Source organism: Micromys minutus, assembly GCF_963924665.1.
Source record: "Micromys minutus genome assembly, chromosome: 32".
NCBI lineage: Eukaryota > Metazoa > Chordata > Mammalia > Rodentia > Muridae > Micromys > Micromys minutus.
In genome coordinates, this window is record NC_137967.1 from 19,772,266 (window position 1) to 19,796,029 (window position 23,764).

At 50.7% G+C, this 23,764-nt stretch overlaps 2 protein-coding genes across 3 annotated transcripts; one reads left to right on the forward strand and one right to left on the reverse strand.

Moving 5' to 3' along the window:
• Positions 1–5,078: 5,078 nt before the first annotated feature.
• RTN2 (reticulon 2) lies at positions 5,079–16,343 on the reverse strand (the record flags this gene model as incomplete). Of its 2 annotated transcripts, XM_080908369.1 has the most annotated exons (10): positions 5,079–5,534; positions 5,769–5,827; positions 6,621–6,667; positions 7,119–7,188; positions 7,291–7,429; positions 7,735–7,942; positions 12,317–12,574; positions 12,663–13,133; positions 13,229–13,273; positions 16,310–16,343. In XM_080908369.1, 10 exons carry the CDS (start codon positions 16,341–16,343, stop codon positions 5,456–5,458), a joined length of 1,410 nt encoding a protein of 469 aa, XP_080764495.1. In that variant the 3' UTR covers positions 5,079–5,455. The 2 variants fall into 2 exon arrangements, with proteins under 2 accessions (XP_080764495.1, XP_080764496.1); XM_080908370.1 differs by lacking the exons at positions 12,317–12,574; positions 12,663–13,133; positions 13,229–13,273; positions 16,310–16,343 and adding an exon at positions 9,561–9,679.
• A 2,303-nt stretch (positions 16,344–18,646) lies between these two features.
• Positions 18,647–20,809, forward strand: PPM1N (protein phosphatase, Mg2+/Mn2+ dependent 1N (putative); the record flags this gene model as incomplete). The annotated part of the gene is made up of 4 exons (XM_080908691.1): positions 18,647–19,564; positions 20,290–20,407; positions 20,480–20,585; positions 20,668–20,809. 4 exons carry the CDS (start codon positions 18,647–18,649, stop codon positions 20,807–20,809), a joined length of 1,284 nt encoding a protein of 427 aa, XP_080764817.1.
• Positions 20,810–23,764: the final 2,955 nt, after the last annotated feature.

Genomic DNA, 23,764 nt, shown 5'->3' on the forward strand with positions numbered 1-23,764 from the left:
GTGAAGGGTCTGGGAGACTCCGTGGTCGGGAAAGAATTTACTCAGGAGCTTGAGTGTGCAATAACTTCAGCAACTAAGGGGCCGCACACTTGCAAATCCTAGTATTTTGGAGGTGGAGGCAAGAGGACCAGGGGCTCCATGTCACGTGGATGGTAGATGTAGGTGCAAAGATCTGTTATTGGGAGAGGGGTTGGTACACGGGGGAGCCAGAGGTTCATGGGGTAGCAGAGGGTACGTGGGGAGTGAGTCGGCCTCAGGGAGATCCTACAGGCGAAGGCGTTCTTAGAAGGCAGGGTTCCGACGCCCCGTGTGAAAGCACTAGAGAAGCGCGGTAGGTTTTGAGCAGAGGAAAAGGTGAGCGTTCGGTGGTCGCTTCTAGCCCATGCCAAGCTGAGGAGGCTGCCGAGGGTTTCAAGAAGGATCGAGAATGGGAAGCAGAGGAGAGGAGGGATCCAAGAGGCATGAAGGAAGCAGAACACATGTCCCTTCTTTAATAGCAAGCCTGGGAAGGAGGTGCTCACCAGTCGGTTGGCCTGGGGGGTTCTTGGAAAAGTGAAGGCATTTGCTCGAGCCTCGGTTCCCCCTTTCTTGCTCTCCTGTGAGCTTGTCCTCCATCAGTGTCTCCAGGCCACTCTGCTTGGGTCTCCTCGCGACATGGCCTTATATGCTTGAGTTCATTAAATACAAATTGCCTGGCGACGTGCTCTCTCCACTAGCTCGGTTACCTCAAAGGACCAGGGCTAAAGGTGTGACCACAACTGTATCCCCATCACTGCTCAAACGCAGAGACAGGGCCGAGTAAATCAAACTGAACAATGATTAATAAGTTCATGCGTGACTAAATCCATAAGCGAGCAGATCGCTGAAGGAGAGACAGCAAGGATGACACTCAGGAACGTCCTGGAACTCTATAGAGAGACTAATTTAAATCCATTTTTGAGATGTATGTGATCGGAAATTTCTGCGAGGGAAAAAAGAGTAACTACGAAGGGAGAATAAATGAGAACAGAGGTGGCTTTGGAGAAGTTAACCCCGAGCTGGTAACCTTTGCAGAAAAAAAGGTTTGTGGGAGCAAAATGGGATAGATACTCCCGCCCGAAAGGTGGAATTGAACCACTCTGTCGCTAAACAGCTACAGGTTTGAAGCCTGCACCCCAGACCACTGAGGATCATCCGGGCAGGAAGAACTATTTTCGGACAACTATATAAAGACCAAATATCATAAAACTTTTTCACTTATGATGATTTTTTTGTGACGTTTATCAGATGATTTAGTTTAATGGTCTTGATCTAGTTCATTTTCAGTTTTTATGGTGGATCCCTTCATGTCGTGTTTTCTTTATGAAGTGTGCCGCGAATTCTTCTACCAGCTAAAAATAAGCGGCTTCATTTACATAGCGCCTTGCATTCTGGGAAGCAGCGCCTAAAAGCGCCAATCTCCCTAGCTGTCTAGGAGAAGAATTTTTTGCAAAGAGAAGAGTCGGTTTTATTTTTTTTTTTTGTTTGCTCGTTTGTGTGTTTATTTATTTGTTTGTTTTTAAAGGGAAAAGACTCCTCATGCGGCGCTCGGAAGCCCCTTCGAGGCAGATTTCGAGTTCTTCAGCGAGCGAGAAGCGAGCCTCTCGTAGGGTCTGATGGCACGCGGCCGCAGAGCGACACCTGCTGTTCGCTTGTAGAACTGCAAGCGTGTAGGGAACTTACTGAGTCCCTAGGTGGAGCTGACCGCCAACCTGTCCCATTGCGTTTACATGCTGTTTGGGCCAGGGAAACTGAGGCACAGACGTGTGTAATACTACGGCCGAATTCCTGTCGCCCAACTCCCTAGGGGAAATGAAACCTACACGGTTGAGGTTTGAATATGCTTGGCCCATAGGAAGTCACCCTATTGGTGGGTGTGGTCCTGTTGGAGGAGGGGTACCTTGTTAGAGAAAGTGTGTCACTTGGAGGTCACAAGTCTGGCCAGTGTGATCCAGTCCCATCCTGGCTGTGTGCAGAACACGGTCTCTTTCTGGCTGCCTTTGGATCAAGGTGTAGAGCTCTCAGCTCCTTCTCCAGCACCACGTCTGCCTTCGTGCTGCCACGCTTCCGCCATGATGATAGTGGACCGGACCTTTGAAACTGTGAGCCAGCCCCAACTACATGTTTTCTTTTATAAGAGTTGCCTTGGCCATGGTGTCTCTTCATAGCAGTAAAACCCTAAAAACCCTGACTAACACAACCATCATAATTACCATATTCTTGCAACATTGGGTTTTTTTTTTGTTGTTGTTGTTAATTTTATTTCCTTGATATATAACACACAAACACCTGTATGTATGTATAAAGCATAGTCTCTTTAGCCCTGGCTGGCCTGAAATTCACTATGTATCCCAGGCTTGCCTGACCTTTGAAGCAATCCTTCTGCCTCAGCCTCCCAAGTGCTGGTATTACAGGCATGAGTCACAGCAGGCAATTTAAATCTTAAAATGACTTATAAGAAGGCAGAAAATCAAGAGTTTCTTTACCTAGTTCACAGAGCTTTATAATCTAACTTCTTTCGCTCCATAAACACGTGCAGCCCAGCTTCCGGGACTGGGTTTGAGGAATTCATCAGGCTCACAGGCACAGCCCCCTCCTTGGTTAATCCCCTCAGCCTGCCTGTCTTTCCTCCCCATGTCCATGTGACCCAAAGCCTCCTCTCAGCCTGGTCTCAAATACTACTGCCTAGTAAGGCCTCTCCCAACTGGACCCCAGTTTAAATATTAGAGAATGGTCGCTTTCTCCCCTGCCACGGACAACCAAACCACCACATGCCTGCCTTTCATTTATTACCTGACACAATCTTTCTCTGGGCCTCAGTTTTCCCATCTGCATAATGGGTCTAAGACATAGAATTCCCTAGAGCTGTGGTTCTTCTCATTCCTAATGTCGCGACTTTTTAATACATTTTCTCAGGTTGTGGTGACCCCCCCCATCATAAAATAATTTTCATTGATACTTCATAACTGTAATTTTGCTACTGTTATGAGTCATTATGTAAATATTTGTGTTTCCCAATGACCTTAGACGACCCTGTGGAAGAGTCTTTCCACCCCCAGAGGGATCCTGACCACAAGTTAAGAACTTAGAGGAATCACAACGAACCAACAAAATACACTTTGGGTCGGCTATCGGGTTGGCCTCTGGGGGGCGCTAGATGACGGCACATCAATTCTGAAACTTTTGTTTTTGTTTTGTGCTCTGAGTTGGGTGCTGGGATAGGTCTGGGGCTTTAGCGTTTCTGGACCCATTATTCACCAGAACTCTCCCCTCACCCGGTTCTTTCATGTGAACACTATGTCTTAAGAAAGATGTCTTACTTAGAAAGCATCTTTTAAAAACGTCATTAAAAAAAGCAACTTTTTTTCATACAGGTGCACGTGCAAGGACAAATCTCAGCGTTGGCTCCGTCCTTCTACCAAGTCTATTGAAGGAATCACCTTTACCCTCTGGGCCACCTTGCCATTCTGTGTGTAGGTATGTGACATACTGGTGTCGTGACCTATGACCTCTTGCTAAGCAAGTGCCCTACTTGTGTGGGGGCGGGGAGGGCTATAGCAACAACAGTGAACTAAATTTAAAACGTAGAACTGCACTGGAGATACAAATACAGCTGTTTTGGTGATTTGAGGGGGGATTGTTTTGTTTTGTTGGTTTTGGCTTATGTTCTGGCTTATGTCTTATTGCGTAACCCAGGCTGGCCTGGGACTCACCAGGCTAACCTCTGACTGAGAGAGCTGCTCACTTCTGCCTCCTGGATGCAGAGGACAGTTTTTGGAAGTTCTCTCCTTCCATCTTGTGGATTCCAGGGATTGAACTCAGGCTCTACCACTGAGCCACGCCCCCAGCCCCTCACTGGGGGATTCTAGGCAGGGGCTCTACCACTGAGCCACACCCCCAGCCCCTCACTGGGGGATTCTAGGCAGTTGCATACCTAGCCTTTGATCTTTTTTTTTTTTTTTTTTTTTTTTGCCTTTGATCTTTAAAGACAGTCTTACTAGAGCTCAGTTTGGCTTTGAACTATGTAGCTGGCCTGGAATTCAGGTTTGGAGCTCAGTGCTGGGATTACAGATGTGTGCCACCATGTCCGGCTGCCAGTTGGGCATTTCTGTGTCAGGCATTGATGGCTATTAAACCCAAGCCTTGTACATGCTAGGCAAGTGCTCATCCACTGAACTACATCCCTTGCATGGATCTCACAAGGGAATGACTGACATTTGGGAAACAATATCATAGACTAAAACAATGAAACCATAGAAGCTTCTAGGGTTGAGCTGCTAGATCACACTTGGAAAACGTTCTTATTGTTATCATGTGCCTGTGTGCACACATTTTAGATTTATATATTTATTATATATAAGTCCACTGTAGCTGTCTTCAGACGCACCAGAAGAGGGCATCAGATCCCATTACAGATGGTTGTGAGCCACCATGTGGGTGCTGGGATTTGAACTCAGGACTTCTAGAAGAGCAGTCAGTGCTCTAACCCCTGAGTAATCTCTCCAGCTCCCAACCCTTATCTTTGAATGTATATATACCGGTGTGCAAACACAGGCTGAAGGCGTCATTTCTGATTGTTCACGACGCAGTTCCAGAGATGGAACTGGGGTGGCCAGCTTGGAGGTAAGTGCTTTTCACCAGCCCAGAATTTATTTTCTAACTGTATCTTTTAAATTAAATTATTAAATGATACCTATACGTTCGTTGTGGGGAGTTCAGGTATGCGATGGAGCACACCCGGAAGTGACGTAACCATGGAGGGTTCTCTGTCTACCATGGGGGGGGATTCAGATGATCCAACTCAGACCACCTCATCCTTTACCAGAGGATCATTTTGCATTCACCCAATCATCTCTTTTTGTTGATGGCTGTTTTGAGACAGGGTCTTTCTGCATAGCCCTGGCTGTCCTGAAACTCACTGTGCAGACTCATCTGCCTCTGATTCTTGAATGCTGGGATTTAAGGATAGCGTTACCATTAGAGATTTTCATGTTTTCGTTTTAGTTCTTTTCAGTGTAGGAAGGTGTAAGTGGAGGGATTTTAAAGCACAGAAGGCAGTGAATTTTCCACAGGAGTCTTTATTACAGTGTAAATCCAAGCTCAAGGCTCGCCTGGGCCCCATGCAAAGCCCCAGCATAAGGGTTGGTGGCCTCAGAGACACCAACCCCTCACGGCGCCTCCAGCGGCGGGTCACGGAAGTGCAGGGCAGCGTCCTGACTATTCAACTACAACTCCCAGCAGGCTCCGCGGCCAAGAAGCATGGCCTTCTCCTGGACTCTTAGAGCAGAGGCTCTTAGGAAATGTAGTCCGGGTCGCTCAGGCACTTCCCACTGGGAAATGGCTCGGCCGAGTGGGAGAGGGTGTGGATGCACGGGGAATGAAAGGGAAGAGGGCTGCTGGGGTGTGGGCAGGCGTCCCTCGGGCAAAGACACCCCTCTCATTCGGCTTTGGCTTTGGATCCGGAGACTGCTGCTGCTGAGGCAAGCGTTCCGGTCCCCGGGATCTTAGCTCGGATCCTGAGGGAACAAAATTAGGGGCCATGAGGTGTGTGATGTGAGATGGAAGAGGTGCAGAAGATAGCACCTACCCTCCACCTGGTGACCTGCTTCGAGATGTAACCAATGTGGCCTGGGAGATTTGGGAATAAGAAAGAGGGGAGCTGAGGAGTGGGGGAGACAAAAGAAAGCCCACAAACAACAGCGAATATCTCAGGTTTGGCTCTCCTCCCTGTCATCTTCTCATGAACTTACTTGGCTTGGATGTGGCTCAACTGATTGGTCACCAATCCCACATACTGGTCAATCTGGGCCTGGGGAGACCAAAGCGACAAAGAGGGTTCTGGGTAACTGATGTGGGACGCTGCCTTCAGCTCTTACATCTCCAAACTGGAGGAGGGCCTACCTAGCAGGCCAGTTTCAACTGTGAGACCTATAACCGGCCTTTCTGCCTTAGTTGTTTTGAGACAGGGTCTCATGTAGCCTGAGTCTCAAACATGCAATGCAGCTGAAGCTGGCCCTGAACGCTGTTTCTAGTTCCCGAATGTGCACCACCACGTCCGTTTTTACGCACTGCTAAGGGGTTAAACCTAAGGCCTTCATGCGCCGCTAAGCAAGAACTCTGTTAACTGAACTACAACCTCGGGCTGACTTTTAGTTTTTCAGACAGTTTGCTACATAGCTCTAACTGTCCTTGAACAGCAGTCCTCCTGCCTCAGCCTTCTGGGTTCTCAGATTGTTAATGCTACACCCACACATCTCAGAACTGAGGGTCAGCAGCTTGGACTGTGCTCCGAGCTGGGAGTGATGTATTAACAGCAGTTTAATATGACGTTTTTTGGTGGCACCGGCATTGAACTCAGGGCCTTCCACTGGCTTTGCATGAGAAATGTTTTACCTCCCTTTCTTGAGCCCTGAGCCAGCAGCCCCTCATTGGTAGGGTCTAGGCAGCTGGTCTTGAACTCATCCCATCTTCCTGCCCCACTCTCTGAGCGCTGGGTGTCTGCCTGGGACATACTGTCTGTAGGGCCCTGGTTACAGAACGGAGGTAGTCCCACCGACCATCTTTGACTTCTGCATTGACAACGGCGAGCTTGCTGTACTCACCTGATGTTGTCTGTACAGAAGGGGAATAGTGAACAAAGCAACCACGCCTACAGAGAGAGAGAAAGAGAGAGAGAGAGAGAGAGAGAGAGAGAGAAGAGGGGGGGATAATGATTCTGAGACTTAATATGTCATGAATAAATGCCTAGGCCACAAGCTTGGGCTTGTTCCCTGAGTAGTTCCTATCTCGTTTAACCTGTTTATTCTATGAATGTACATGGCTGGTTACCTCTTCTCAGTTTCCTGTGACCCTCTCCATCAGCACTGGGCTGACTATTCCAGAATCCTCTCTCCCTGCCGGAACTCCCGCCTCCTATTTCCTGACGAAGCTAATAGCCCAACAGATTTTGATTGACAGGCAATGCTCCCACACAGTGCACAAGAGGCTCTCTCTACACTCCACGTGGAGCTATATTCCATCTCCCGACCCACCCCCCAACCCTCCCCACCCTCCCATTCATCCTCCACCCCACCGCCGTGGCCTCAGCCTTCCCAGCTCACCCAAGATGACAAGAGTCAAGCCGTTAAAGATGGCTCCCACAAAGGTCAAGATGTAGAAGAGAAGAGCTAGCTGTGGGGGAAGGCTCAGTGTCAGAAAGACCTAAAGGCTGTCCCACCCTCACCCTGGGCACGGAGGGGAGCACTGAGAGTCCCCGAGCAGTTTTGCGGGTACCTTGAGAGAATCCACCAGGTCTTCTACTAGGAAGAAATGTCGTAGCTGTGTGGCTGTGGAGACCACGTAGGAGGCAATCTGCTGGGACAAACGTTCTGTCTGCTCCCGAGTCAGGGTCAGGTCCATGTCCAGGTAAGCCCTGATGGGATAAAGGAGTGTGGTGTGGCGCTCTGAGTGGGTGGGGTCAGACCTGGGCGAGTGTCTTTAACAAGAACGGGGCGTTCGGTAGAAGACCAGAATTAGGGCTGAGGATTTTTGTACAGGGGCCAAGGTCGAGTTTAAGATTGGGAAAGGGAATCGAGGTTATCAAGGAGAAAGGGAGAAAGACCGGGGTTTTTGGGTGAGCAGGGTTCACGGTCAGAATGAAAAAACGATGAGGGCAATGCGTGAACTGAGGTCAAGGGTCACAATGGACGCTCGGTCGGCCGGGCTGGGCATTCTCACTGGAAAGGGTTGGTGCCGTCGCCCCGATGAACGGCCTGCAGCACTTTGCGGTAAACCCTGAGAGAGATGGTGGCGCAGAGACCCAGGAGAGCCAGGTGCGCAGCCACGGACACGATGCTAAAGTGCAGGAGGCAGAGAAGAGAGGCCATGAGACCCGTGAAGACAGCTCCCGACGTCCGGGTGTCCTTCCAGTACAACAGGTCTGCCACTGTGGGAAAGAAGACAGCGCTGGCACTCCGACCTGACCAGGCTCACTCTGTCTGTTAGTTTTTAAGTGTGAGGCCAGTCAAGCCCCTGCCTCTACCCCCCTGAGTACTGAGGCGCTAAAGATCAAACTTAGGGCTTCATGCATGCTAGGTTAAAAACTCCACCAACTGAGCTACTTCCCTGACCAGTCTTGTCTGTCTGTCTGACAATCCACCCTTCTATCTATTATGAGTTACATCCCTGACCAGTCATATCTATCTATCTATTCATCCATCCACCTACCCATCCACTCACCCGTCTGTCTGTCTGTCTGTCTTTGACAGATATTATGAGCTACATCCCTGATCCGTTTTATTTATTGGAGACAGGGTCTCACTATGTAGGTCTGGCTGTCCTGGAACAGGCTGGCCTTGAACTCTCGGAGATTCACTTGCCCCTGTCTCTGGAGCGATGAAATTAAAGCACTCTGTCACCATGCCTGACTCTAGGTTAAAGAGCCATATAATATTCTATTGTGGCTGGGACATTCTTTATCTTATTCAACTCTGAACTCAAATGTGGGGAGTCGTTCACTTTGTACCCACACTTCTGTGAATGTTCTCACTTCTGCATGACCTGAAATACACTCCCAAGTTGGAAATCACTTGGGCGAGCCTATTCCCCATTGTTTGACAGTATAAATTTTGTCAGATCGATCACAAGGAAAACTAACAATTTTAGCATGTTGTTATCTTCCCTTTTCTGTGGAAGGGTCTTGGCAGCCTTGGCTGGCCTGGAACTTACAGCCATCCTCCTGCCTCTGCCTCTCAAGTGCTGGGATGACAGGGGCGTGTTACCATTCCTAGTTACCAAAACATGTTTAAAGTCCTGAGTGTACGGTTTACTCCACCTGATACTCTGAACCATAAACGCAAACTACTGATCCCTTCCAGAGATGTGGAGCCTAATTCCCAAGCTAGACCTGAGCCCCTGGTGGGGCGCCTCCAGCCCTTAACCGTTCATCTCATCCACTGAAACCTCTACAGCCCTCCCAAGAAGCCACACCCATGTGAGTCCCAAACTTTGATATCAGTGTCCTTCTGTTCCCTTCTAGCTCTGACCCTTACTGCTCTCAAGACAACTGGCCACACTCTCTGCTTCCCTCTCGCTCCTGGATTCTTTCTGTTTATTTCCCAGACACCATAAAAGAGCAGCCCTCCTTTCCTAATGCGGGGGCCCACCCAGTCTATCTCCCCAGACAGATACCAGCGGGTGGGGGGAGGGGCCGGGTCGCCTGAGGCGGGGCTAAGTTTAGGCACGCGAGGGGGAGGGGGCCTCCTGCAGCTGTGCTGGCACGTCCAGCCCTGAATGACAGCTCGGTAGCCAGGACACAAGGCTGGGGGATGGGAGCCTCCCTGCTCCCGGGCCCCAAAGTTCTGGCTTGAACAGGGGACCCCTCATGTCCCCTCAACCTCCTCCCGAGACGCCCCCTGATATGCCGCCCCAGCTCCAGCAAGCCTCTCTAACAGGTCCAAGCACCCAGGAGGAAACCATGCCCCTGATCCCGGGAAGGAAAGAACTAATCTGAACCCCTTTGCTCTGTTCCCGGACCCCAGTTCCAAGCCGTCGAACAAGCCCACCTTTACTCCCCATCTCGGCTCCGAGAGAGCGGTTGCGGACGCCCGGCTCCTGGGGATTTCGCCCACTTAAGAGGGACCCGAGGGAAAGAGCAGAGGGGAAGGGCCCCTTTGCAACCCAACCAATAGCCGGCCAGAGAGGTGGGGACAGTTTCCAAATTGGGACTTAGTAAATAGACAAGGAGCTGTCTTTAACCAAGTGTTTGCGGTTCCTGGAGGCCCAGGCTTGGATACAGTTAGAGAAAAGTAGAATGTTTTGTTTTTTGAGAGAAGGTCTTGCTGTGAAGGGCTAGAACCCACAAAAAACACACCTGTCTCTTCCTACAACGTGCTGGGATTATTAAATGTGTGCGTTCTTCAACATGCCTGGCTCGGGTAAAGGTTTGGTTTGCTTGTTTACTTTGCTTTTTTTTTTTTTTTTTTTTTTTATCCTTTTAAAAATGTTTTGGGGAGGGGCTGGAGAGATGGCTCAATGGTTAAAAACACTGGCTGCTCTTCCAGAGGTCCTGAGTCCAATTCCCAGTAACCACATAGTGGTTCACAACAAGCTGTACGTAGGTGTCGTACAGACAGAGCACTCCTACATTTAAAAAAAATTAGTAAATTTAAATGTAAAGGGGTTCAAAACAGTTGGGGTTTTTTGTTGTTTGTTTTGTTTTTGAGACAGAGTTTCTCTACACAGTCCCGACTGTCCTGGAACTCACTATGTCGACTTAGGCTCACCTCAGACTCATAGAAATGACACCTGGCCTGAATAAATGTTTTTAGTTTTATTTTGTGGTTTTGCTTGTTTGTTTTGTTTTTTTTTTTTAAACACATGGTCCTGTCCTGTGGTGGTGTACAACTTTGATTCCAGTACTCAGGAGGCAGAGACAGGCAGGTGTCTGTGAGTTCGAGGCCAGCCTGAGTCTACAAAAACAAAAGAAAAAAGAAAAGAAAAGAAAGAAAGAAACCTGTCTTAAAACTAAGTAACTAAGAAAACCCAGTGTCTCTTGGTGCCCAGGCTGACCTTAAACTACCAATCCTTCTATCTCAGTCCACCCAAGTGCTAGGGTCCAAGACCCAGGTCTGAACTTGAGATTTTGCTCTGCCTGCCTCTGCCCCCTAAGTGCTGGGACCACTGGTGTATACCACCCCACTTGGCAAGAGGAAACTATTTTAAGGCTCTCCTTGTACGCCCACATGAGTGTAGGTGACAAAGGCAGCCAGAAGAGGGCGCCAGATCCCTAGAGCTGCCGTTGGGAGCAGCACTCCTGCCCTCTGCTAGAAGGCTAAGTGCTTTTAAGAGCGAATCCATCTCTTCCGCCCAAAGAGTCAAGTTATTGTAGAGGCCCTGGAGGATGAGGACCAGGTCACCTCATGAAACTACTTATAATGCAAACCCCCAGAACCCCGTTGGTCAGTGTCTGTAATCCCAACAACTCCGTCAATGAGATGAGAGCCTGAAAGAACTGCCCGGCGAAGGCAGTGTGGTGAGAGAAAGAAGAGAGATTCTCCCGTGGATCTCTGTGAAGTCTGGGACCAGCCCGATCTACATAGTGACTTCCAGGACAGTCAGAGGGACATAGTGAGACTTTGTCTCAGCACACCCCACCCCAACTCTTGCAGAAGAGACACTCCACCTTTACAAGGTGAGGATGAACTCTCAACAGTCCTTTGAGAGGCTAGAGAGATTGCTCAGTGTCCTTGCAGACCTGGGTTCAGGCCAGGCAGTGTTGGTACCCACCCAGGCCTTTAGTCCCAGCACTGCAGAGGCAGAGGCAGGCAGACCTCTGAGGTCAAAGCCAGCCTGGTCTGCAGAGAAAGTTCCAGGACAGCCAGGAACTCTGTCCTGGGAGGAAAAAAAAAAGGAGAGCTGGGTTCCATTCCCACCAGCAGCACACCCTAGGTCACAACCACCCCAACTCCGGTTACAGGGGATGTGTCTCCCTCTTCTGACCTCTACAGGCACCAAGTACGCACATAGTGCACAGACACACATACAGGCAAACCATTTATACACTTAAAATAAAATAAATCTAAATATTAAAAAATTAAAACCCATGGGTGTGACATGATTTGCAAGTGCATGCATTTACACACACACACACACACACACACCTACCTCTGCACACAATAAATTAATTTAAAATATTTTGAGACAGGGTTTCACTTTATACCCTACGCTAGACTTGAGCTTACTGGGTAGACTAGCTTGGCCTCACACTCACCAAGATCGCCTGCCTCTGCTTCCCAAGTACTGACATTAAGCATGCCACCATACCAGGTCTAATAATTTAAAACATTTCACAAGTCCCATGGGCATAGTCGGCTTCTAGATGAAGCAGTCCAAAAGAAGAAGGAAGAATTCATTTTTTGACAGCACCCAATCCCGGTACCCACAAGGAGCCCCGATCTTGTGGGCGGGTAGGGAACTGTACAGAGCCAGTGAAAGCAGGGTCTGGGGGCTGCAGGTCTCTAATCCCAACTGAAGCTGAGGCGAGTGGATGGAGTTCTGGGCTTCTTTCAAAATAAAGGCCGAAGGGGCCAGGAGATGTATTTCAGTGGTAGAGATTGTACCTAGAGTGCAGGAGGCCCTAGATAGTTAACAATGTGAATGTGTGTTGGGGAGTCTCCTCAAACCACACACCCGGGTAAAAGGAGTTTTGGGGGACTCCCTTCTCCACTGTTCTTGGGTCCTGTGCCAAGCTGGTCCCATCGCATTTAAGCGTAAATCTCTTCACCTCTATCTAGCTGTCCTTGGCTCACAAACTGCTTACCTAGAAGGAGCGGCTCCAACGTGAGTTCTGATTGGTCAGTGATATTGAGGCACTGGGCCGTGATTGGCTCCTGCTCCAGCAGCCGCCAATGTTCTTCCTCATTCAGCAGAGGCTCATCAGGACCACAGTTTGAATCTTGAGATCTTTGTGGGGATGGGGTATGTGCCTGGGGGGTCCCGGAGCTAGGGCTAAGCTGAGGAGTCAGGACCTCAAGTTGCAAATGTAAAGGCTGAGCAAGTCGGAGTTCCGGATTCGTCTCTGGTGTCATAGAGAGAGAGAAGGCCATGAGCTTTCTTTCTTCTTGGAAGTATCCTGGTACACCCTCCGCACACCTCTGAGATCTCACCTTCTCCAGCCTCGCCGGCCTCCAACCTATCACGCTCCTCATTTTCCAGCGGGGTGGAGCTGCTGGTGGCCGAATCCTCCCCAGATCCCGCACTCCGGACAGCCCAGCCAAGCTGGTCCAGCCGCAGCCTCAGTTCCTCCAGCGGGCGCTCAGCTGCAGGCACGGTGTCGGGGTCACCGTGGCGCCCGGGCTCTGGGGACTGGCTCAGGCTAGGGATGCTTTCCAAGCTGTCACCCAGCCCGGGCTGTGGGGGTGGGTCCCGTGGTTCTGAGACTGAACGTCCCTGGGGCCGGGGACGACGAACAACTGAGTCCCTACGGCCCCCAGAGCCCACCACGCCGTCGAAGGCGATGTAGGAAAAGGTCAGCTCCCTGGGGGTGCCCCAGTCCTGCGATGTGGTCTCCTCCTCCTCGTCCTCCGAGAATTCCCGGGCTGTGTGCAGCTCCCGAAAATCCGAGTCGTCATTCCCTCCTACAGTGGGAGAAGGGTTCTCAGCCTCTCCGAACCATCCAGTCATGAAACCCTGACATACACATACACACACACACACACACCACTCCACTTACCTTCTGTGGAATCGGGGGTAGAAGAGGCTGTAGACGGAGCTTCTTCTGCAATGGGAAAGAAATGAAACTATTAGAATCTAAGCCACAGGCATGAGTTGTCGAGGCTCAGCAGGAGCAGATGCGTCCTGACAATCCAGTTTACCCGACTCTCTAAAGTTAACCTCTGACACACAGCAACTAGGGTCCATGCAGCATGCACGTGGACACAGAGCTCATTTGCGCGCGTGCATGTGCGCGCGCGCGCGCGCACACACACACACACACGTAAGCACACAAAGAATTCTTTTCGTAGTTGAAGGGATTCGAGACACGATGTTTTGGTAGAGCCTCGGCTATCCTAGAATTTACTCTGTAGACCAGGCTAACCTTGAACTTCACCCTGCCCCTGCCTCTCCAATGCTGGGATTAGAGCCATGCGCCACCTGTGCCCAGCCTAAAAAATTTTTTAATCATGGAAGTGCACCACTGCTGGAGGCCTGGATAGTTGGAATTTTAAAAGTCTTAGGCTATTTGAGAGGTAGGGCATTTCGCTTCCTGTATAACATGTAAAACAGTAAGGACATCGATACCAGAAGTTCAGAGATGCAGGTCTGATGATACAGACGTGTACTCTCAACCACAGGAGACTGACATAGGAGGGTCACAAGTTCAAAGCCTGCCCCGGCAAGTTAGCAAGATTGTTTCAAAATAAAAAGGGAAAAGAGGGCTGGGATGCTCGGGAGTGGAGCACTTACAAGCTTGCGGGAAGTTCTGCAGTCAGTCAGCTGAGAGGAGAAAGAATAGGAGGAGGGGGAGGAAGAGAGGGAGGAAGAGAAAAAGAAAGGAAAAGAAGAGAGAAGCTGGAGAGATAGTTTTCATTAAAAGAACCTGTTGCTCTTGCAGAGGACCCAGGTTCGATTCCTAGCAACCATGGGGTGGCTCACAACATCTGTAGTTCTAGTTTTAAGGTATTGGTTCTCAACCTGAGTCTGGACCTCTTTGGAGGAGCTCTAATGATTCTTTCATAGGGGTGGCCTAAGACCATCTGGATATCAGGCATTTACATTATAACTCATAACGAGTAGCAAAGTTACAATTATAAAGTAGCAACGAAAATAATTTTACAGTTGAGGGTCACCACAACTGCATTAAACTATATTAAAGGACCGCAGCATTAGGAAGGTTGAGAACCACTGTCAAGGATTAGACTCCCTCTTCTGGACGCAGTGGGTACTGCATGCATGTGATGACCAGAAGACACATCATACACATATAAAATAAAAATGGAGAGGAGGCTCAGCAGCTAAGAGCACTTGTTGCTTTTCCACAGGTCCTGAGTTCAATTCCCAGCACCCACATGGTAGCTCACAACTATCTATACGGAGATCTGATGCTCACTTTTGGCATGCAGGTATGCGTGCAGAGTTCTTACATATATAAGAGAAATTACTCTTAAAAATAAATAAAATTAATTAGTTAAAGAAACAGAAGAGGAAGAGGTGGATGAGAGGAGCATAGAAGCAGACGGGGTGGGGTCTTAGAAGTTCCGAACCAGGTCCAAGGATGTGGTTCTCCCAATACACAAGGTCCAGCTTTGATCTCCAGCATGAAATAAACAGGGTGTGTTGGGGCATGCTTGTAAACCCAATATGGGAGATCGGTAGAGGCAGGAGGACCAGAATCTCAAGGCTAACTTCAGATTGCTACACACACAATACATACAATCCCAGTACAACCCGGGCTACAGGAAGCTTTATCTCAAAGTCTTCAAAGTAGAAGCCTTGGGAAGTTTCAGTTCATCCAATCATTCGCTGAGCACACGTTACGTGGCAGACATTGTTCTAGATCCCAGAGGGCCACGGTATGAACGAATTAGACAAAACTCCTGACTTCATAAAGTTATACTCTGTGGAAGAGTCCATAAAACATGGAGTCAAACAAGGTAAGGGAGATGGAGTTCTGCTTGACACAGAGTCATCTCCAGGGTTTTTCTGATGTCATCATCGGCCCTAAGATGCCTTGGGCAAAGCTTCCCAGACAGAGAGGAAGGTCAGTGCAAAGTTCCTGGTGTGAGCACTGCGATTAGAACAGGAACAGAGGGGTGTGAAGGTGTGAGTGGAGGGGGGGGCAGATTATAGATGCGGACAAGAGAGGTGGGGCTGGCTGGGGGCAGGCCTACAGGGTCTCCCCCATTGTGGTTTCAGCTGAAGATGAGATATTTAAACGCTAGGAGGAGGGGAATGAAACTAAAAATGTCCAAATCTCACATCCTCAGAACTTGGGCATCTGGATACCCAAGGCGTGCAAGTGGCTGTATCTGCTAGCGTCGGCATCCTCAGCTGTCAGAACCACCCTGTGTGGGGACGCACGGGTAAACACGACTGCCGGAGCTGATGGCTTAGAGTGGAACAGGATGACACAAGGGGCTCGGAACTGGGAAGCCAGCTCCTCAAGCTAGCTTAGGGGCTCTGACACAGGAGAGGTTCTACAGCCTTCGAAAATGGAAACCCGACCCTGTACCTCCGTCTCATTTCCTCACCGGGACAACCAGAGGCCTGAAGAGGAGTGTGATCTTCTGCACGGTTACTACAGAGTGAAAAAGCCCGCTAAAGACTCAGTAGACCTAGCACCAACCCAGGGAAGGCTGTTTTCTGAGGACAGGGGGTCGGACACACAGAGTGATATTAGGAGTGTCTTTTGGGCAGATCATGAGGGTGAGATGCAAAAATGGGTGCTGAGGGGAGTCGGATCCTTCTATTCCATCCTGACTCAACCCCTCCGCTGCGGCCAGCACCAGGGCCGGGGACAGCTCCCCTCGCGCTTGTTCTTTCTCACACTGGGCGGGGCGATCCAATCCAGAGCCCTGCGCGCACCCCCCAACCCGCGATCTTGATGACCCCCCACCTCCACCCCGTTGCACTGGGTCCTCTGGGTCAGGATGCCCCAGTTGCCCCCATGCGTGGGGGGGAGGGGAAGGATTCCTTTGTCTCCTTCCCCGAAGCCCGGCTCTCCCTCGAGCCCGCGCGCAGAAGATGGAGACCCTAAGAGGATCCCACGCGGCTTTCTGTGCCCCACACCAGGCCGGAGCCTCTCCATACTCACTGCAGTGGGCGAAGACCGGCAGGACCTGCCCCATGGCCCCCCTCGGGCCTGCATCGGGACCCCCGCCCACTCCGGCCGCGCCGCCCTGGGCCTGGGGCCACGGGCGCTCATCTCCACCGCGTCCACGACGCCGCCGCCATCCTCCTGGGCTGCTCCAGCAGCCGCCGCCGCCGCCACCGCCGCCACCGCCGCCGCCCTCTGCTCCGCACGGCGCGGGAGGGCGGGGCCGCGGAGGAACAGGCACTGCAGCGCCGGGCCCGGGGGCGGGGCCTGAATCGAAGGCGGGGCTTAGGGCAGGGAGGGAGGGGCCTCCGCTCTAATGGGCGGGGTCTGAGCTTCGGAGGGAGCGCGGCCTTTTGAGGAGTAGGGCGGGGCTTGAAAGGAGTGCGGAGCTGGAGAGTGCCCAGAATATGCGTACTCGGGATGTATGGATGCTGGGGCAGATTTAGGGATGCCACTGAGAGAGAGGATGGAATATGATGATGTTCTGGGGTAAAGTGTGAGGCTAGACTTGGAGATGGCGTGGAAAAGGGGGTGAGGAAAAGTACTCAAACTTAAAACTTATTTTCTTTAAAGATTATTTATTATGTACAATGTTCTGCCTGCATATATGCCTGCACGCCAGAAGAGGGCGCCAGACATCATTATAGGTGATTGTGAGCCACCATGTGGTTGCTGGGAGTTGAACTAAGGACCATCTCTCCAGCCCTAACATTTTTACAATTATTTATTTGTGTATGAAGGTATGCAGGTCACTCTCGCCTAGGGAAGTTTCAGTTCATTCAACCTTTCAGCAAGCATCTACTGAGCATGTGTGGTGGGGCTGGCACTGTTCTAGGGCCCCCCAAGGGATACGCTATAAACAAGTTAGACAAAACTCCTATTCTATTCTGACTCGGACCTACCGTCAAACCCTCTTCGGGGCCGTTGCAGCCAGCACTAGGTCCCCGGGGTTCCTTCTTTCTACCATGTCGGTTTGGGGGATCGAACTTAGGTCGTCAGACAAAGGTCTTTTACTCCACTGAGCCTTCTTGCCCAACCCAAGGCACGCAGAGAGGAGCTTAGACACGGTTAGTTGAGGCAATAGTATAGAATGATGTAATCGGTGGGCTCTGAGATACAGATGTGGTCTGGAGAGAACAGGACAGGTGAGAAACAGGTGAGGTCTGTAAAATGACCCTGAGCAGGAGATAGGACAGTTTTGTGCTTTAAGCTCTTGTTATTTATAGTTAGGTTTGTTGTTGTTGTTGTTGTATTTTCAGACAGGGCCTTATGCAGCCTAAAATGGCTTTGAACTCCTGGTTGATCCTTTTTCCTCCACATCCCAACTGCTGGGATTACAGGCCTGTAGCACCAAGTCTGGCTTGGAGGCCATCTTGGACCAGCTAGTACTCAAAGGGCAGAAGCAGGAAGATTAAGGAGTTCAAGGCTAGTTTCAGCTAAAATAGTGTTTGAGTCCAGCCTGGGCAACAAAAGGGATTCCTTTAGTCGAAGACATGGGTTCCAGAGTCTCGGCAACCTAGCTTCCTTTTTCTGTAATTCAGTTTTCTCTTTTCTAAGTTGGTCACATAAAAGTCAGGTGTGGGGGTTGTGAGTTAGCTCGGTTGTTAAAACCACTTGTTCTTACGGAGAGCCCGGGTTCAATTCCCAGCGCCTACATGGCAGCTCACACCTGTTTTGTAATTCAAGTCCCAGATCTGACACCCTTTTCTGACCTCCAAGGATACTAAACACATATATAGTGTGTATACACGGAGGCAAAACATCTATATACATAAAATAAATGAATCTAAAACTACCAGAAAAAGGCCAGCTATGGTGGGTAGGTAGATCTCTGAGTTTGAGAGCCTGGTTTACATAGTGATTTCCAAGCCAGCCAAGGCTACATAGTGAGACACTGTCTCAAACTGATAACAACACCACCATTATTATTATTATTATCCATGTAAAATAGTGGGGGGGGGGGCTATGATAGAGCTCAGTGGGTAAAAACTTATTGCTGCCAAACCCGCTGATCTGAGTTCGAGCCCCAGAACACATAGAAACTGACTCTTACAAGTTGCCCTCCGTCTCCACAGGCACTAAATGTGTGTGGTAACTTCTAAATAATGTGTTGTACCTGTAAGAGTGCAAAGAACTTGCTTTTATGGCCTTAAGCGCAATAATGCCTGACCCAGAAAGTGTGGGAAAAGGAACCCATGAATACACCTCTTAGTGACCCGACTTCAGGCCAGGTCAAGGGATAGGAAAGAGATTTACTTGGTTTAAAGTCTCACATAAAAGAGATTAGGGAGGCCGGAACAGGGAGGGAACTTTTCCTTATCCCCCAGCAGGAGAATGGCGGCCTTTGCCAGCCTCTTTAAGCGACTCGGATGGACCACTCGAACTCAGGAGGTGGCGGAGCAAGAAGTGGAAGAGGAGAGAAGCGTCCCCGGCGCGCCAGGCAGTCTCCTGGCTGCGCCCCGGTGCTGGCAGAGGCTACACGGGGGTGCGGCGGCCTCAACCGGCCTGCGCTTTGGGGCCAGCGCGGTGCAGGGCTGGCGCGCGCGCATGGAGGACGCGCACTGCGCTCGGCTGGCTTTGCCCGGGCTGCCATCAGAATGGGCTTTTTTCGCCGTCCTGGATGGCCACGGAGGAGCGAGGGCCGCACGCTTCGCAGCGCGCCACCTCCCAGGTCACGTGCTGGGGGAACTAGGCCCTGCGCCCCGGGAGCCCGACGGTGTGCGCCAGGCTCTGCGTAGTGCCTTCCTCCACGCAGACGCACGGCTGAGCGCGCTCTGGCCCCGCGTCGACCCCGGTGGCTCGACAGCTGTGGCTCTGCTCGTGTCCCCGCGATTCCTCTACCTGGCGCACTGCGGAGACTCGCGAGCGCTGCTAAGTCGCTCAGGCTCGGTGGCCTTCTGCACCGAGGACCACCGTCCCCACCGGCCTCGGGAACGCGAGCGCATCCACGACGCCGGTGGCACTGTCCGTCGCCGGCGCGTAGAGGGCTCCCTGGCCGTGTCGCGAGCCCTAGGTGACTTCGCCTACAAGCAGGCACCGGGGAGGCCTCCTGAGCTGCAGCTCGTGTCCGCTGAGCCCGAGGTGGCTGCGCTGGCACGTCAGGACGAGGATGAGTTCGTGCTCTTGGCTTCTGATGGCGTGTGGGACGCTCTGTCTGGTGCGGACCTGGCGGGACTGGTGACGTCGCGCCTGCGTCTGGGCCTGGACCCGGAACTACTATGTGCGCAGCTGTTGGACACTTGTCTGTGCAAGGTAGGTCCTGGGGTCACTGAATTTGAGGAGGTCGGGCTTCATTGATAATGGTGGGGCTGAGCTAGAGGGTGTGAGTGACTTGGGCAGAGCAAGAAGGATGCTTTGAACCTTGATGGAGACTAGGACTGGCAGATAGGTAAGTGGGAGGGGTTCAAGAGAAGGGGCATAGCCTCAAGGAATGAGATCAGTGACTTCAGGCTAGTCCGTAGGTGTGTCTGAAACAGGAAGAATCCTAAAACAGGAAGAATTTCAAAAGCGTTGGCTGTCTATTTTATTTAAATTGTATTCTATTTTACTGTAACACGCGCGCGCGCGCGCGCGTGTGTGTGTGTGTGTGTGTGTGTGTGTGTGCGTATTTACCACATCATGTATGTGTAGCTCAGAGAACATCTTATGGTAATCAATTCTCTCCTTCCATTAATATAAGACCCAGAGATCGAACTCAGGTTGCCAAGCTTGGTGCCAGGCAAGCATCTTTGTCCGTGAGCCATCTTGCTGGGCTGTTTTCGTTAATGCAGCATGGTGGCTAAGATCGGCAAAGGGCATGGTCCAAGACATGAGTCCAAATGGGAGAGAGCTTGGATAAGACGGAGGTGGATTAGTCAGACTGGTGAGAGAGAGACTCCAACACCAGGATTGTGGACTAACCGCGCTCTCAAAGGCGTGGAATCCTGGGATGGAGCGTTTGCCCCTCCCACCGGAGTCTTTCTTCCTTCACTTTACAGGGAAGTCTGGATAACATGACCTGCATGGTGGTCTGCTTCCCTGGGGCCCCCAGGCCTTGTGAGGAGGCAATCAGCAAGGAGATGGCTTTAGACGCAGCCCTGAGCCACAGAGTTTCTGGTGAGCGAGTCAAGTGGCCAGTGGGAGGGGTGGTTGTCCAGCGTGGGCTCTGGCTCACCTTCTTCTCCTCAGAGCTGTACGCCTCTGTTCAGGAACCTCCCTGCCTAAGCTCGGTTTTCAGAACCCTGGCCTCAGAGGACATCCCGGGCTTACCTCCCGGAGGAGGGCTACACAGCAAGTGAGCAGGGTGAGGCGGGAGGGGGCGGGGTGATGACAGACAGCACCAGGTCTCCCCCTGAAGGCTTCCCTGTGCTCTCCAGGGCCACCTTCATTGCGGAAGCTTACTCTAAACTGCATCAGACCCCAGGGGAAGGTCATGAGGTAAGGCGACCGACCCTGCACCCTGGCCTGCCCGCCCCACCCCTGCAATTCCCGGGTCAGGTGCTTAGGCAAGGAAGTTGAAGGCTACTCTGGACTAGTGACCCTGTTGTAAAAATGAAAGAAATTGAGAAAGAAGGAAAGAAAGAAAGGAAGGAAGGAAGGAAGAAGATAAGGGAAGGGTGTTGGAGAGATGGTTTGTGCTTTCCTCCCAGAACCCATATGGCTGATAATTCTAGTCCAAAGGGATCCACCACCCTCATCTGGCCTTTGCACACTGTAGTGTACGTATACATACCTGCAAGCAAAGCATCCACACACTTACATTTTCAAAATTACATTTAAAACGGTAGAAAGAAAAGCCAAGGGGCTGGAGAGGTGGCTCAGTGGTTAAGGGCACTGACTGCTCTTCCCGAGGCCCTGAGTTCAATTCCCAGCAACCACATGGTGGCTCACAACCATCTGTAATGGGATCTGATGCCCTCTTCGAAGATGCCTGAAAACAGCAACAGTGTACTATGTACATACAATAAATAAATCTTTTAAAAAGAAAGGCCAAAAATTAGAATAAAGCCAACAGAAGAGAGGCTTCCAGAAGGCGGAGGTGAGTTGGTGGACCGCAGCTTTGCCCTCAACCACAGTTTGTCTTGCAGAAGGGGTGAGATGGGGCAGCAGCCTTTGGCACCCACTCAAGCCTTGAACTGGCCTGACAGCGGCTGTCCTCGGGGGACCATCTGTCTGTCTCGGGGAAAATCTGTGCTTCCCTACCCGGAAGGAAGGCCCGCAGTGGCGGAACTTGGACTCCCCATTTCCTCTTCTACTTCTCCCTCGCCAGTTTCACGAGGGGGAATTCCACCATCTCCCAACAGCAGAAAACCCAACCGAACCTGCTTTTCTCCCCCTTAATATTTAAAGTCAAACGGATCTTAAGTGACCAGTGTGTAACAACCTTTCTATGTTTTTTAAACCTGAGCTACAAGGAGGTGGTGATAAACGTGACTATGAAATTTTATTTAATAAAAAGTAATTTCAAACGCATTCCCTTTCTTCATTTATTATCGTCACTATTTATTTTGTGTGTATGTGTGTAAAGTACATGCCTTGACCTGCATGTGAAAGTTGGAGGATAATGTTCAGGAGATGCTTCTAGGGGTTGAACTCTGACCCTCAGGATTAGCAGCAATCTGCTGAGCCGTATTGTCAGGCCGGTTTCTTTTCTTTTTCCCTCTGTGCTTCCTATTTATTTGTTTGTTTGTTTGTTATGTATATGAATGTTTTCCCTGCCTTTGTCCACATACATTGCATGTGTGCCCGGTGTCTGCACAGACTAGAAGACGTCAGAACCCTTCATACTGGATTTACCGTGAGTTGTGAACTTTTTCACAGATGCTAAGAACCAAACCAAATCCCTCTGCAAGAGTAATAAGTTCTTTTAAATGCCGAGCCATCTCTCCCCAGCACCCCTTAAGTGTTTGCTTTGATCATGTAGTTCAGGGAGGTATTAGGATGGAAACTTCCTGCTCCACCTCTCGTGTGCTGAGATCACAGGTGTGTGCCGCCTCACCCGGGCCCGTCAGTACGTTTTTCTATAAGAGGTAGTTTGTTGCCCCAGATATTTTGGTACCAGCTTGAGATTCCAACACATCTGGGATTGAGACAAAGAAGATCGATGATCAGGATTTGGACAGCCCCCTCCTTCCCCCCCCCCCCAAAATCAGGTCTGGGGAGGCCCATCAGTAAGAGCTTGCTGCACATCATGAGGATGTGAGTTCAAATCCATGCAAGCAGAATCCTGCAGATGCCTGAAATTCCAGCTGCAAGGGAACTGACTCCCTCCTTAGCCTCTACAAATGCAGGTGCAAGTATCAGCACACACTCCCATGCACACCAACACACACTCTCATGCACACCAGCACACACACCCACACGCACCGGCATACACTTCCATACACACCAGTACACACTCCCATACACACCAGCACACACTCCCATGCACACCAGCACACTCTCCCAAGCACACCAGCACACACTCCCATGCACACCAGCACACACTCCCATGCACACCAGCACACACTTCCATGCACACCAGCACACACTCGCATACACACCAGCACACACTCCCATACACACCAGCACACACTCCCATGCACACCAGCACACTCTCTCATGCACACCAGCACACACTCCCATGCACACCAGCACACTCTCTCATGCACACCAGCACACACTCCCGTGCACATATTCCATTAATCAGTTAATTAAATTAGAAATTCCTTGTGCTGGGCATGGTGGCCCATGCTTTCTGTACCAGACTCAGGATGCAGAATTGGGTAGATCTCTGTGACCTCAAGACCACCCTGATCTACATACGTTCCAGCACGGCCAGCGCTACACACAGAGAAAACCAAACAGGAGAGCGATTTGCATATCCCTGCTCAGCAAATGTGCATGGAGCCTCTGCCCTGTCATCGGGGCCTCTTCCTAGCTGTAAGCCAGCCCAGCCCACTGAGGTTCTGGCGGTCCAGTACAGATGACAGCCATGTCTGCGGAGACAGCAAACAAGGGGAGTAATAAACAATAAATAATGTCATAGAGAAAAGTTACAGGGAAGAGAATGAGCGAGGAGCTTGAGAGAGTCTCCTAGGAACTGGACTCACATCCTCAGGCCCTGCAGCAAGCTCTCTGCCCGCTGAGACATCTCTATGGTCCTGCTGCTGTATTTTAAGTGTTGTAAGAAAAAAGATGTGCTGGGCAGTGGTCGAAAGTGCCTTTAATACCAGCACTTGGGGTTGGGGGGAGGGGCAGAGAGGCAGGAGGATTTCTGTAAGTTCGAGGCCAGCCTGGTCTACAGAGCAAGTTCCAGGACAGCTACAGCTATATAAAAACCCTGTCTTCAGAGAGTGAGAGAGAAAATTCTCAGGGCTGTGTATGTATCTAAGTGGTACAGACTCGTCTAATGTGCAAAAAGCCTTGTGTTCTATCCTGCAACCCATGTGCGCATGCATGTGCACACACACACACACACACACACACACACAC